This window comes from Cebidichthys violaceus, unplaced genomic scaffold (genome assembly GCF_023349555.1).
Source record: "Cebidichthys violaceus isolate CVI_PGR_0920_01 unplaced genomic scaffold, fCebVio1.0.p SCAF_3, whole genome shotgun sequence".
NCBI classification, from domain to species: Eukaryota; Metazoa; Chordata; class Actinopteri; order Perciformes; family Stichaeidae; genus Cebidichthys; species Cebidichthys violaceus.
In genome coordinates, this window is record NW_027176483.1 from 20,314,707 (window position 1) to 20,329,411 (window position 14,705).

Genomic DNA, 14,705 nt, shown 5'->3' on the forward strand with positions numbered 1-14,705 from the left:
CTGAGTTACAGCCTTAGGAAAGGATGGTGTTAGATCAAAAACAGTATATTTTTATATATATATAATGAGATATTTATAGGGGTACAGGAAGAACACAGGGGTTCCTAAACATTCTTTTAGGGTTCTGTTTTCATACGACACATGTGAACTGATCTTCATTCTGGTGTTCATACAGTGCAATGGGAGCTGCCCTCTTGAGAAGCCGAGAAGAATCACTCAGAAGTCAATTGTTCGCTCCGAGAGTTGTCCGACCGGAGCCGCTAGTTACATTAAGGAGGTACTAGTCGATGCCTCGGTCTACCTTCACTTCCATAAATTCAAAGTAGATCGTGCTTGTTCTGCATTTTCATCCGTCTTCTTTCTAACTTCTCTCTGTGGTTTCCAATTTCTCCTTCTTCCTCCCTTCCGACCCTCTGCTCCTGTGTTTCCCCCGGCGTAAACGTTAGCGTACGGTCGGAAAGGTATCATCCGCCATAGATGCTAAAGCTCAGAAATTGGCCGTCCTGTATGAGACGGATCACAGGCCCAATGCCACACTGGTAAGATGCACGGGGATGTAGCAGAGACTAACCTAACGCAGAGTTCTTTGTTGTTTTGTGGACTTCAGTAAAGGAAAAAGACATCAGATAATCTGCCTCTTCAGGCTCTAGTTGCCTGTAGGGATCCTAAGGCTGAAGGGTAAATGGGTTCTGTTTGCCTTCATGAGGGCAAAGCAGCTACTGTGTTTGCAGGAATGACGACGCTTCAGTGGACTGGCTGCGTTTGCATTTTGCCATTTTATGTACTTCTGCATGTGATTATAGCTAACTTTAAGTCTGTTTATCTCTGCTTTGCCTAAACGGCTTGTTAGCTAGCTGTGTAGCTAAAAGAGGTTCAATGGTGATGAACAGCTTGATGCCAACATGACGATATTGATGGTAGCGTGTGGATTCAAGTCACATGATTTAAACTCAAGTCTAACTGGCTTGATCTTTGAAGAGGACCAGTTTACACACACTAGACCTTCTGATGCTGATAACATGATATTTATCTTAGATGTTGACTTGAGACTTGCATCTTAAAGGAACAGTTCAATCATTTGGGAAATACATTAATTTGCTTTCTTGCTGGGAGTTAGACGAGAAGAAGGATCATGCTGTGTTGAAGAAGACTGTAAACTAGAGATTGAGACCATAAACTCATGTTTACAATGTTTACTGAGGGAATAAATCAAGAGAGAAGTAGAGTCATTTTAGACTAGACTTCTATACAACCAGAGGAGTCGCCCCCTGGTGGACACTAGAGAGAATGCAAGTTTTACTCAGCAGAACCGGAAGGTTGACGCCTCACTAACACTTAAATAGTCTTTGGGAGGCGGAGTTAAAGGAAAAGCTAGTGAGTTTGACCAATGGGTCCATGGATGCGGAAAATCCAGGTGATTTTACATTTTTTTGACCGGCAGTCGAACTTTCTCACCACTGTGCAGCTTTCATAGGAATGATTGGGGCCCTGCCTCAAACGCTGTATCCAACTCTCTTTATACATCCATAAGGATATTATATATATTATTATTATATGTATATTATTATTATTATTATTATATATATATTATATTATTATAGCTAGCTTAACTCAGTTGGGTTTATACAGCGGGTTATGTGTACTTCCTGGAGTCTCCAACGGTGACGTCAAGACTAAAATTAAGCGTCAAATATGCGAAACGGGAATCAACGTTTCCCAAAATATCAAACTATTGCTTTAAGACTTGAGACTGACCTTGGCCTAGACCGACACGGATCATGTATTGCTTTAGTATCCTGTAACTGTAACTGGGAAAACGTTGACATATTGTTTCATGGCAGAGCTGCTAGCCTGCAGTTATTGTCAGAATTCAAGTTGGCAACACCAACTTTTCAGCTATTCATAGATAAACTGTGAATGGAATCGATCATATCTCGGGTAGGTCAACATTTTCTACGATGGGTACAACTTCTAACAGTTTACCAAATCAATGCTGGACCATGTGACATATTTGCGTCGCGTGCTTTAATTGCAGGCATCTCGCCGAAATAATCATCAACCGTAAACAAAAAATGACATCTGTCCACCCCTGTCCCGGTCCTCTGCCTCCTCTCAGTGTGTGGTACGTAAGGACTTCGGCGGCAGCGACGTCTGCCACTTCTGCACCAAGCGGGTGTATGTGATGGAGAGGCTGAGCGCCGAGGGCTACTTCTTCCACCGCGAGTGTTTCCGCTGTGAAGTCTGCAACGGCACTCTCCGTCTGGGAGGGCACGTCTTCGACTCGCAGGAGGGTGAGCTGGACTCGACTGAACCGTCTGTAGATACAGTTCAACCTCTCCGTCCAATGAAACACCAGAGACTCGACTTACTGTCCTTTCTAGGCCGTTTAAGGCTGCTGTTAGATCACTTCTTACTTTAAGAAGTTTTTATTTTATCATACTGTCTGTGTGGATATCTGATTTATTTATTTTTTCTTTACAGCAAAGTTCTACTGCAAGATGCATTATACCCAGCGCCAGTCCAGCACTCACACGGGGACGTTCAGGAGGAGAATGGTGAGGAAACGCTGCTGTGAAACGAAACGGAGCTGCATTTTAAGAAAAGATTTGTTTTAATGCGTTAGCGTCCAGCTAATAGAACAGTTTTCTTCCTGCGTGTCTTGATCCTTTCAGGAAGACCAGCGGCGCGTCACGACGGACAGCAGGGGCTTCTCGGCGACGGGCGGCGTCCCGCTCCAGCCCCCAGGTACCCTGGTTTCCTTGCTTAGGCGAGGCCTGAGCTGGCCGCGGCGTGCCAGCCAGGCCGTGTGTGTGTTGCCTCGACGGCTGTTGGGAAGCGCGTGCGACTCTCTGGCGGCCGCGCGGCGCCACGTCAGGAGCCGCTCGCACGACTACGCGTTCCTGTACGAGCTGCTGAGCCTGGGCTGGCCTCTGCTGTGCATGATGCACGAGGTGCTGGGACAGATGTCCCAGGAGCCCCAGCTCGCCCGGCAGCAGCTCGTCGGCCACCGGTTCTCGTAGAAAAGGGGGGGGGGGCGTGTCTGGGCCAGTCGACCTGACTGGAACCACGGATTTGTGCTCTTGTACTGCCCAAAAATGGCTGAATAGGGTTCATTAATGTTATCGTTTTGAGACCAAATACTATCTGTATTTACTACATTCCAAGTGTCCTTGGTTATTTAAGTTTTTTTGTGTTTTATAGAGCAACTTAGCCATAAAAGAGCTTCACTCGATTAGCTTCTGCTGCTTGTATTCAGTGCCTGGTGTGAGTTTTGCCTGCAGTTACAGTGGACGGCACAAGAAAAAGACACGTCGGTACATGTAGCTCCTCTGGTTATATTGTGTGTTTAAGTGTTCAATCGTGCACGCCGGGTCGACTGCAGGGCTGTTGCATGTCTAAAACGCTGGCCGCTAGCCCTCGTGGTCGTCGACTCTCACGGTCTCCTGGTGCTGCACCCCCTGCCGAATGATGCATCCCCGACTCTCGAGGGCTCGTTCCAGGCTGCTTGTTTATCGGACTCAGTCGGTCTGCTCCAGTCGTTCGGAGGGCGACCGATTGGATTGTCACAAAACGTTAAACCCTTTCCCATTCTGCACGTCAGATTGAGCTTTGAAGTCTATGTACTATATTTAATCGGAGCGGAGTAACCCGGAACCAGCCCTCTGACTCTAACCTGTGGTTTGGTTTCACTGAGCTAGAGTTACGTGGGAGTGATCCACGTTGACTCTGCCTGCTGCACCTTAACTCTGCACCACAGGGATGTGCAATGGAAATTACAAAACAGTATTATTATTTTATTTTTTTGTTGTGTGTTAGGTAGTATTTCACTTTGCCATGTATTTTGTTAAAGGACTGATTTCTTATATATATATATATATACACACACACACACACACACACACACACACACACACACACACACACACAATAATACTAAAATCTAATCATAAAAAACTGGATGAAAGTAAAAGTTCAACCATAAAAAGTTGTTGTTTGCTTTTGAAATCAGTTGTGAAGTCAGTTTAGACCAGATATTTTAACGATGAGTAGAAAACATGAACAATGAGCTTCATCTAGAATGCTAGCAGGCGACTCTTTTTCCTCAGGAGTGAACATATTTGCTTGGTGAAAAAAAAAAAAAGCCACAAAGACTGTACATTCCTGTTTTTTTTTATTTAAAGTTTTGCACTTTCTTTTTTTTGGGGTTATTTTGGATATTTGTTTGTTCCTGCATATTGTATGTTGTACATGACCCCGAAGATGAATGACTTGTGCAGAATTAAGGGTGAATTCTTAACATGCGCTGTTGAAGCACTGACCTGTTTTTGGGGCGGTTCTCACATTTCACTGTCTTCCTATAGTTTCAGTGTTTCCTTTTTAATTCTCTGCACTCGGTGTTCCTTTCCATCCTCCATCTTCCATTTTCTTCCCCCCCCCATATCTCCCTCATTTTCTTTTTTCCAAATTCATTTTTCTCTTGTTTCGTTCGCTTCGTTTTGCTCAGTCCGTTTCAAGTTTCCAATGCTGCACCCTCTGATTGGCTGGTTCCTGCCAGCGCGGGAAGGTGATGATTGGCCGGCTTTGGTCGTGAGAGATCTCGTCGTGTTGCTTTTGCATCGGCTGCCCCCGTAGCTCCGCCCCCTTTCACCCGACCCAGATTAACCTATCGCAAACCGGCATGTAGAGTGTGGCGCGCAGTTGTCGGTAAAGGTGTTACGTGTGGCATCGTGATGTGTCGAATAGAATTCCAAATGAATTATTACACCGTGGTCAAAATACAATAAACAAATTGCATCACCCGCTGTTCATCTGAAGCCGCTCGTACCTGAAGCTCTAGTGCTTCTCTGAAACGAGACCATGTGCTCTTAAAGGACCTACGAACATAATCTAGCGTAGTAACCACCTGAAAGATGGCCAGCCCTTCATATCCGCACAGGGAGCAGGTTCCTCTGCCCGGAGTCTGCCCTGTTGCACCGCCATGTTTCTACAGTAGCCCAGAACGGACAAACCAAACATTTGCTCCAGAGAGGTTCTTCTTTACCTTACCAGAGGGCCGCTGTAGTTCTCCGATACGCTTGGAGTAGGAGCGGCATTCAGTGAGATGCAATCTGTTTAAAAAAAAAATGAATTTGTTTCATCTGCCGTTCATCGCCCGACCAAACCCCACTAACACTCGTGTGGTGCTGTGCTCCTCCCTAACACCAAACCATCCATTTGAATGCTTCTGGATTTCTGCGTTTGATGTCTCTGTGACGTAGCAGCAGCATCCCCTCCTCTTGTCACGCCGTTCTGACAGTAACGTGTCCACGTGTCCACGTCCCTCTGTGGTCTGTCTGTGGTTCCCTTTGTTTCAGAAGGAGGCCTCCCCCGCTCAGAGCCCCTCTCCAGATCCCTCTCCTGCACCTCCTAGACTTTTCTCAGGAGATCAGCACCCCCATAAATAGCGGCTTTTCCTTCTTTTCTTTTTCTTTTTTTGGCACACTGCCAGACAGATTTGGTTTGGCCGTACATTTGCTCAGTTATGTTTCTGAAGTCTTGAAGCAGCCTGCAAGCCCTGTTGTTCATTTTCCACGTTGATAATTACTGTGAAATTGCTTAATTTATGATATTTATACGCTGTAAATATATATATTCAGAAATAAATCCATTTTGATTACATACATAAACTGCTTCGTGGTTTGTTGCCAATTAGCTGAATTTTAGCAATTCCCAAGAAACCCAAGTTTGATTTACGTGTTCGGTCAATTTTTCCGAATTTCCCCCCCCCCCCCCCCCCCCCCCCCCCCCCTACACACACCTGTTTTTAACTGCCGTAACATCACCCACATGAATCCCAATCACAGCTTTTGTGTGTATTGTAACGTGAACAAAATAGATATTAGGCTATATGCAGAAACAGCTTGGCCACAATCACATACTGTTGAGTGAAGTTAAATGAAAGCGTATCAAACTAAATCCAGCCTGAACAGAACTGAAGTGAATCTCCTCTCGTGGGTTCTGGTGGGGTCTGCTCTATCCTTCACTCTGGGTTTTTACGGTACCGGTGCTTCACCTGGTGGAAGGGTCATCCCAACGTTTAGCCAAACCCCAAAGGGAGAGAAGGTCTTCTCGGCCGATAGGCACACTCTGCCCAAACACTGTTGTGTCTTTTCATTTCTTTGCTGTGACCGAGTGGAATCACCCGTGGAAAAGATTCTGTACAATGTTGACCCCGTGACTCTGTGAGTACCGTTATGAACACGTCGTGTAGTGTGTCAGCGCCTCTTTACTGTGAGTGGCTCTTTGTACTGTATGTGCTCTACTCTCAGGTGCAGAAAACTCTAGATATTTTCAATAATCTAGAAAGTTAATTAGCTTGTGTTCACTGCCTTAATATTTGTATGCTACCTGGCATGCTGCACTGATTCTTCTAGACGCCAGTTATTACACAAGTTATCAAAAGAAAATCACAAGCTTAAATCTGTGTGATTTGGTTAAAGAGATATTATAGTTTTGGGGGAATTTTACAGTTTTTTGTTTTGTTTTCCAGAGTCAGAAACTAATAAATAGCAGAGATGCATCGATGTCGATATCGGCCCGATTCCGACTCAAATAGCTCCATTGGGTATCGGTGACTATGGACCCATGAATACATTTACATCTGTGTATCTTTTTGTTACATTTTGTCATACAAAGTTATGAAAGTGATGTTTAAGTCGTGCCGGATGTTGCCTTACACACAGTGAGGCATACAGTTTATTAGTTATTAAACACTGGGATTGGATTGGTACTCGGTATCGGCCGATACCTCAAGCCCAGCTGTCGCTGTCGGGGATGAAAGAGTCGGATCGGTGCATCCCTAATAAATACCCTAAGACAGACTTTTCTTATGTATTCGGTGTCGTCTGAAGTTATATCAGCAGTATTAGGCTGTCTTGGCTCAATTGTTGAGTGTTATTGGATCACATGACATAAACATGATCCCAAAAACATCTAAGCTTTGTCTGAGGGACTTTGAAAATTCCTTGTTTTAGATAATCTAGATCTCAAGAGGTTCGGTAGCAGCTAACCAGGCAGAGACTCTATGCATGAAACGAGCTACGTGCTAGTGATGTTAGCCAGTGTGTGTGTGTGTGTGTGTGTGTGTGTGTGTGTGTGTGTGTGTGTGTGTGTGTGTGTGTGTGTGTGTGTGTGTGTGTGTGTGTGTGTGGTGTTTAATTCCAAACCAGCTCACACTTAATGTTGTTTTTATTTACAGGCGCGGCATCCAGCTCTCATTCGGAGCAGCTTGACGAAGATCAGAGGAGAGTTCCTGAAGACGCGGAGATGGCCGTGGAAGCGCTGGATGCTGCCTTTATAGTGACCCCCGCAACACAGGATCCTGCAGGGGCCAGGGGCCAGAGCCAGGACGGTACCAAAGGTCAGCACCGTTACTGCATGTGGTCTTAACATTCACATCCCGGATACACGCAGCACTGTGACAGCTATTCTTAAACACGGTTGAAGCTTCAGGTGTGAGATCAGGGTGCAGCTGACGTACCGTTGGTTTTCTCCCACACTTAGCTCAATGTTTGTTAATTAACCCTATTCAAAGCTAACGCTGATAACTCTATTATATAATATGTATATTTATATAATTTATATTGAGTCTCTTGTCTGCTTTCAGAGCTTATAGAGAAGACTGACAATCCTAATTATTAGAGACCTATTAGATTAGAGTCATTAGATTAGTCATTAGATTCAGAGAGTCATTAGATTAGAGTCATTACATTCAGAGTCATTACATTAGAGAGTCATTAGATTAGAGTCATTAGATTAGAGTCATTAGATTAGAGTCATTAGATTTAGAGTCATTAGATTTAGAGTCATTAGATTTAGAGTCATTAGATTTAGAGTCATTAGATTCAGAGAGTCATTAGATTCAGAGTCATTAGATTAGAGAGTCATTAGATTAGAGAGTCATTAGATTAGAGAGTCATTAGATTAGAGAGTCATTAGATTCAGAGTCATTAGATTTAGAGTCATTAGATTAGAGAGTCATTCGATTAGAGAGTCATTAGATTCAGAGTCATTAGATTCAGTCATTAAATTAAAGAGTCATTACATTCAGAGTCATTACATTCGAGAGTCATTACATTCGAGTCATTAGATGAAAGAGTCATTAGATGAAAGAGTCATTAGATTAGAGAGTCATTAGATTAGAGAGTCATTAGATTCAGAGAGTCGTTAGATTCAGAGTCATTAGATTCAGAGTCATTAGATTCAGAGTCATTAGACTCAGAGTCATTAGATTCAGAGTCATTAGATTAAAGAGTCATTAGATTAAAGAGTCATTAGATTAAAGAGTCATTATATTAGAGAGTCATTAGATTAGAGTCATTAGATTCAGAGTCATTAGATTCAGAGTCATTCGATTAGAGAGTCATTCGATTAGAGAGTCATTAGATTCAGAGTCATTAGATTCAGAGTCATTGGATTCAGAGTCATTAGATTCAGAGTCATTACATTCGAGAGTCATTAGATTAAAGAGTCATTAGATTAAAGAGTCATTAGATGAAAGAGTCATTCGATTAGAGAGTCATTAGATTCAGAGTCATTAGATTCAGTCTTTAAATTAAAGAGTCATTAGATTCAGAGTCATTAGATTAAAGAGTCATTATGTTAGAGAGTCATTAGATTAGAGTCATTAGATTCAGAGTCATTACATTAGAGAGTCATTAGATTAAAGAGTCATTAGATTAAATAATCATTAGATTTAGAATCATTAAATTAGAGAGTCATTAGATTCAGAGAGTCATTAGATTAGAGTCATTAGATTCAGAGTCATTAGATTCAGAGTCATTAGATTAGAGTCATTAGATTAAAGAGTCATTAGATTAAAGAGTCATTAGATTAGAGAGTCATTAGATTCAAAGAGTCATTAGATTAGAGTCATTAGATTAGAGTCATTAGATTAGAGTCATTAGATTAGAGTCATTAGATTAGAGTCATTACATTAGAGAGTCATTACATTAGAGTCATTACATTAGAGAGTCATTAGATTCAGAGTCATTAGATTCAGAGTCATTAGATTAGAGTCATTAGATTCAGAGTCATTAGATTCAGAGTCATTACATTCGAGAGTCATTACATTCGAGAGTCATTAGATTAAAGAGTCATTAGATTAAAGAGTCATTAGATGAAAGAGTCATTAGATTAAAGAGTCATTAGATTCAGAGTCATTAGATTAAAGAGTCATTAGATTAAAGAGTCATTATGTTAGAGAGTCATTAGATTAGAGTCATTAGATTCAGAGTCATTACATTAGAGAGTCATTAGATTAAAGAGTCATTAGATTAAATAATCATTAGATTTAGAATCATTAAATTAGAGAGTCATTAGATTCAGAGAGTCATTAGATTAGAGTCATTAGATTCAGAGTCATTAGATTCAGAGTCATTAGATTAGAGTCATTAGATTAAAGAGTCATTAGATTAAAGAGTCATTATATTAGAGAGTCAGATTCAGAGTCATTAGATTCAGAGTCATTAGATTCAGGGTCATTAGATTCAGGGTCATTAGATTAAATAATCATTAGATTTAGAATCATTAAATTAGAGAGTCATTAGATTCAGAGAGTCATTAGATTAGAGTCATTAGATTAGAGTCATTAGATTCAGAGTCATTAGATTCAGAGTCATTAGATTAGAGTCATTAGATTAAAGAGTCATTAGATTAAAGAGTCATTAGATTAGAGAGTCATTAGATTCAGAGAGTCATTAGATTAAAGAGTCATTAGATTCGGAGTCATTAGATTCAGAGTCAGTAGATTCAGAGTCAGTAGATTCAGAGTCAGTAGATTCAGAGTCATTAGATTAGAGAGTCATTATATTAGAGTCATTAGATTCAGAGTCATTAGATTAAAGAGTCATTAGATTAAAGAGTCATTAGATTCAAAGAGTCATTAGATTAGAGTCATTAGATTAGAGTCATTAGATTAGAGTCATTAGATTCAGAGTCATTACATTAGAGAGTCATTACATTAGAGTCATTAGATTAGAGAGTCATTAGATTAGAGAGTCATTAGATTCAGAGTCATTAGATTCAGAGTCATTAGATTAAAGAGTCATTAGATTAGAGTCATTAGATTAGAGTCATTAGATTCAGAGTCATTAGATTCAGGGTCATTAGATTCAGAGTCATTAGATTCAGGGTCATTAGATTCAGGGTCATTAGATTCAGAGTCATTAGATTAGAGAGTCATTAGATTCAGAGAGTCATTAGATTAGAGTCATTAGATTCAGAGTCATTACATTAGAGAGTCATTACGTTAAAGTCATTAGATTACAGAGTCATTAGATTAAAGAGTCATTAGATTCAGAGTCATTAGATTCAGAGAGTCAATAGATTCAGAGTCAATAGATTAGAGTCATTAGAATCAGAGTCATTAGATTAAAGAGTCATTAGATTCAGAGTCATTAGATTCAGAGTCATTAGATTCAAAGAGTCATTAGATTAGAGTCATTAGATTAGAGTCATTAGATTCAGAGTCATTAGATTCAGAGTCATTAGATTAAAAAGTCATTAGATTCAGAGTCATTAGGTTAGAGTCATTAGATTCAGAGAGTCATTAGATTAAGAGTCATTAGATTCAGAGTCATTAGATTAGAGTCATTAGATTCAGAGAGTCATTAGATTAGAGAGTCATAAGATTAAAAAGTCATTAGATTCAGAGAGTCATTAGATTAGAGTCATTAGATTCAGAGTCATTAGATTCAGAGTCATTACATTAGAGTCATTACATTAGAGAGTCATTACGTTAGAGTCATTAGATTAGAGAGTCATTAGATTAAAAAGTCATTAGATTCAGAGAGTCATTAGATTAGAGTCATTAGATTCAGAGTCATTAGATTCAGAGTCATTACATTAGAGTCATTACATTAGAGAGTCATTACGTTAAAGTAATTAGATTACAGAGTCATTAGATTAAAGAGTCATTATATTAGAGAGTCAGAGTCATTAGATTCAGGGTCATTAGATTAAAAAGTCATTAGATTCAGAGTCATTAGATTAGAGAGTCATTAGATTAGAGTCATTACATTAGAGTCATTACATTAGAGAGTCATTACGTTAAAGTCATTAGATTACAGAGTCATTAGATTAAAGAGTCATTATATTAGAGAGTCATTAGATTCAGAGTCATTAGATTCAGAGTCATTAGATTCAGAGTCATTAGATTAGAGTCATTAGATTAGAGTCATTAGATTAGAGTCATTAGATTCAGAGAGTCATTAGATTCAGAGAGTCATTAGATTAAAGAGTCATTAGATTAAAGAGTCATTAGATTAAATAATCATTAGATTTAGAATCATTAAATTAGAGAGTCATTAGATTCAGAGTCATTAGATTCAGAGTCATTACATTCGAGAGTCATTACATTCGAGAGTCATTAGATTAGAGTCATTAGATTAGAGTCATTAGATTAAAGAGTCATTAGATTCAGAGAGTCATTAGATTAAAGAGTCATTAGATTCGGAGTCATTAGATTCGGAGTCAGTAGATTCAGAGTCAGTAGATTCAGAGAATCATTAGATTAGAGTCATTAGATTCAGAGTCATTACATTAGAGTCATTACATTAGAGAGTCATTACGTTAAAGTCATTAGATTACAGAGTCATTAGATTAAAGAGTCATTATATTAGAGAGTCATTAGATTCAGAGTCAATAGATTCAGAGAGTCAATAGATTCAGAGTCAATAGATTAGAGTCAATAGATTAGAGTCATTAGATTCAGAGTCATTAGATTAAAGAGTCATTAGATTCAGAGTCATTAGATTCAGAGTCATTAGATTCAAAGAGTCATTAGATTAGAGTCATTAGATTCAGAGTCATTAGATTCAGAGTCATTAGATTCAGAGTCATTAGATTAAAAAGTCATTAGATTCAGAGTCATTAGGTTAGAGTCATTAGATTCAGAGAGTCATTAGATTAAGAGTCATTAGATTCAGAGTCATTAGATTAGAGTCATTAGATTCAGAGAGTCATTAGATTAGAGAGTCATAAGATTCAGAGAGTCATTAGATTCAGAGAGTCAATAGATTCAGAGTCAATAGATTAGAGAGTCATTAGATTCAGAGTCATTACATTAGAGTCATTAGATTAGAGAGTCATTAGATTAAAGAGTCATTAGATTAGAGTCATTAGATTAGTCATTACATTAGAGTCATTAGATTAGAGAGTCATTAGATTAAAAAGTCATTAGATTCAGAGAGTCATTAGATTAGAGTCATTAGATTCAGAGTCATTACATTAGAGTCATTAGATTAAAGAGTCATTAGATTAGAGTCATTAGATTAGTCATTATATTAGAGTCATTAGATTAAAGAGTCATTAGATTAGAGTCATTAGATTCAGAGTCATTAGATTAAAGAGTCATTAGATTAAAGAGTCATTAGATTCCGAGTCATTAGATTCAGAGTCATTAGATTAAAGAGTCATTAGATTCAGAGTCATTAGATTCAGAGTCAGTAGATTCAGTCATTACATTCGAGAGTCATTACATTCGAGAGTCATTAGATTAGAGTCATTAGATTAGAGTCATTAGATTCAGAGTCATTAGATTCAGAGTCATTAGATTAAAGAGTCATTAGATTCAGAGTCATTAGATTAGAGAGTCATTAGATTCAGAGTCATGAGAATGAGTCATTCGATTAAAGAGTCATATTAGAGAGTCATTAGATTAGAGTCATTAGATTAAAGAGTCATATTAGAGAGTCATTAGATTAGAGTCATTAGATTAAAGAGTCATTAGATTCAGAGTCATTAGATTCAAAGAGTCATTAGATTCAGAGTCATTAGATTCAGAGTCATTAGATTAGAGTCATTAGATTCAGAGTCATTCGATTCAGAGTCATTCGATTCAGTCATTAGATTAAAGAGTCATTAGATTAAAGTCATTAGATTAAAAAGTCATTATATTAGAGAGTCATTAGATTCAGAGTCATTAGATTAAAAAGTCATTAGATTCAGAGTTATTAGATTAGAGAGTCATTAGATTCAGAGAGTCATTAGATTCAGAGTCATTAGATTCAGAGTCATTCGATTCATAGTCATTCGATTCATAGTCATTAGATTAAAGTCATTAGATTAAAAAGTCATTATATTCAGAGTCATTAGATTCAGAGTCATTAGATTCAGAGAGTCATTAGATTCAGAGTCATTACATTAGAGAGTCATTAGATTCAGAGTCATTAGATTCAGGGTCATTAGATTAAAAAGTCATTAGATTCAGAGTCATTAGATTCAGAGTCATTAGATTCAGAGTCATTACATTAGAGAGTCATTACATTAGAGAGTCATTAGATTAAAGAGTCATTAGATTAAAGAGTCATTATATTAGAGTCATTATATTAGAGTCATTAGATTCAGAGTCATTAGATTCAGAGAACAAAAAAATCATAAATTTGCGAGAAAGAAACTAAAAATGTCTTGCTCACTTCGCTTCACTTTTCAAGGTTGGATCAACTCATCACACCGAGTGTGATGCATATTTTCTGAACATAATGCTGACATTGTTATGCATTGTACTTTATCTCCTGTTGACCTGTTGTATGTTTTATTTTTTCCAATGTGTTGTCAGATAAATCCTAAATATTTCTGTTTCCATGTCCTCTCTGACGGACATACACAGCTGTGTTCATGTTCAGGAATAATGTGATGCATATATCAGGTGCTTGGCGGCTCACAGCGCTTAACGCTGCTATCTGTGGTGTGACGAGGTTGATCCAACCTGACAAAGTGGAGTTTTTTTATTTTAATTTCTAACTTTCTAACTTCAGATAATATTCTAGTTGTTTTTTTCCCTTTATCATGTAACACGGGACGCTTTCTTTTGCGTTGACCTCTTATGTCCCGCCTCTGCAGATCACTGTAACCCAAAACGGAATAATCGATGGAGACGGAAGATCAGAGCCAGTGAGTACCTCAGGCTGCTGCTTCATTTAGCTTCACTGTGTCCTCGTTGAGGTTTGATTGAGAACTGAAGTCCTGGTCTGTCCAATTTGGTGTTTTGCAATAATCGTTTGCATTTATTCATGAGGCTAAAGTATATGAGCACTGTTGTAATGCAGCATGTACAACACTAGAGGTCAGTGTTGTCCTTACAGCAGTCATTGACAAAAGTTCTTGTTCATCATTTGCTCTATAAATCTCCAAATGTGTCATATTTATTATTGAAAACAACGAAGCGAGTTCTTTTCTTTGCCCTCGCACAGCGTTCCCTCTGCTCTTCAAGCACTTCCAGAGGAGCTGGCCTCAGGACAAAGAGGCACCGGAGACCGTCCCCGAAGTGGACTCCGACTTCGAGGAGATCACTTCAACAGAAAAACCAACCGTATGCACCATTTTTATTATTTATTTTAACAACCCGGCGAGAGCAAATTAGCTTCTTTTTTTTGGTTTTGTGCGCTGACAAGATTCCCCGTTCCCTCAGAACTCCGAGGGCAGTTCAGAGACATCTGCAGATCCCCAGAATCCCTCAGAGGGAAGTGAGAAGAGCGAAGAGCACTCGGCGCAGACGGCCTGCAACTCGTCCAGCCAGAAGAAGCGCCTGGCTCTATCTCCCTCTGAGAAAGAGAAGCTCCTGAGCTGGGACATGGTCACACCGGAGGAAGCGCCGAGTAACACCCGGAACGCACGTCAACAAAAAATCCAGGTGGAGTTATGGAGTCATTATTAAGGAAGCACTA

General features: G+C 39.2%; 1 protein-coding gene across 1 annotated transcript in view; it reads left to right on the forward strand.

Moving 5' to 3' along the window:
• The window catches only part of mical2b (microtubule associated monooxygenase, calponin and LIM domain containing 2b), a 49,364-nt gene that overhangs the window by 29,216 nt on the left and 5,443 nt on the right, over window positions 1–14,705 (forward strand). The window contains 9 exon segments of the mRNA XM_068722554.1: window positions 176–277; window positions 447–539; window positions 2,117–2,291; window positions 2,482–2,555; window positions 2,673–2,745; window positions 7,238–7,399; window positions 13,882–13,932; window positions 14,232–14,350; window positions 14,450–14,671. Coding sequence (XP_068578655.1) covers window positions 176–277; window positions 447–539; window positions 2,117–2,291; window positions 2,482–2,555; window positions 2,673–2,745; window positions 7,238–7,399; window positions 13,882–13,932; window positions 14,232–14,350; window positions 14,450–14,671 — 1,071 coding nt within the window.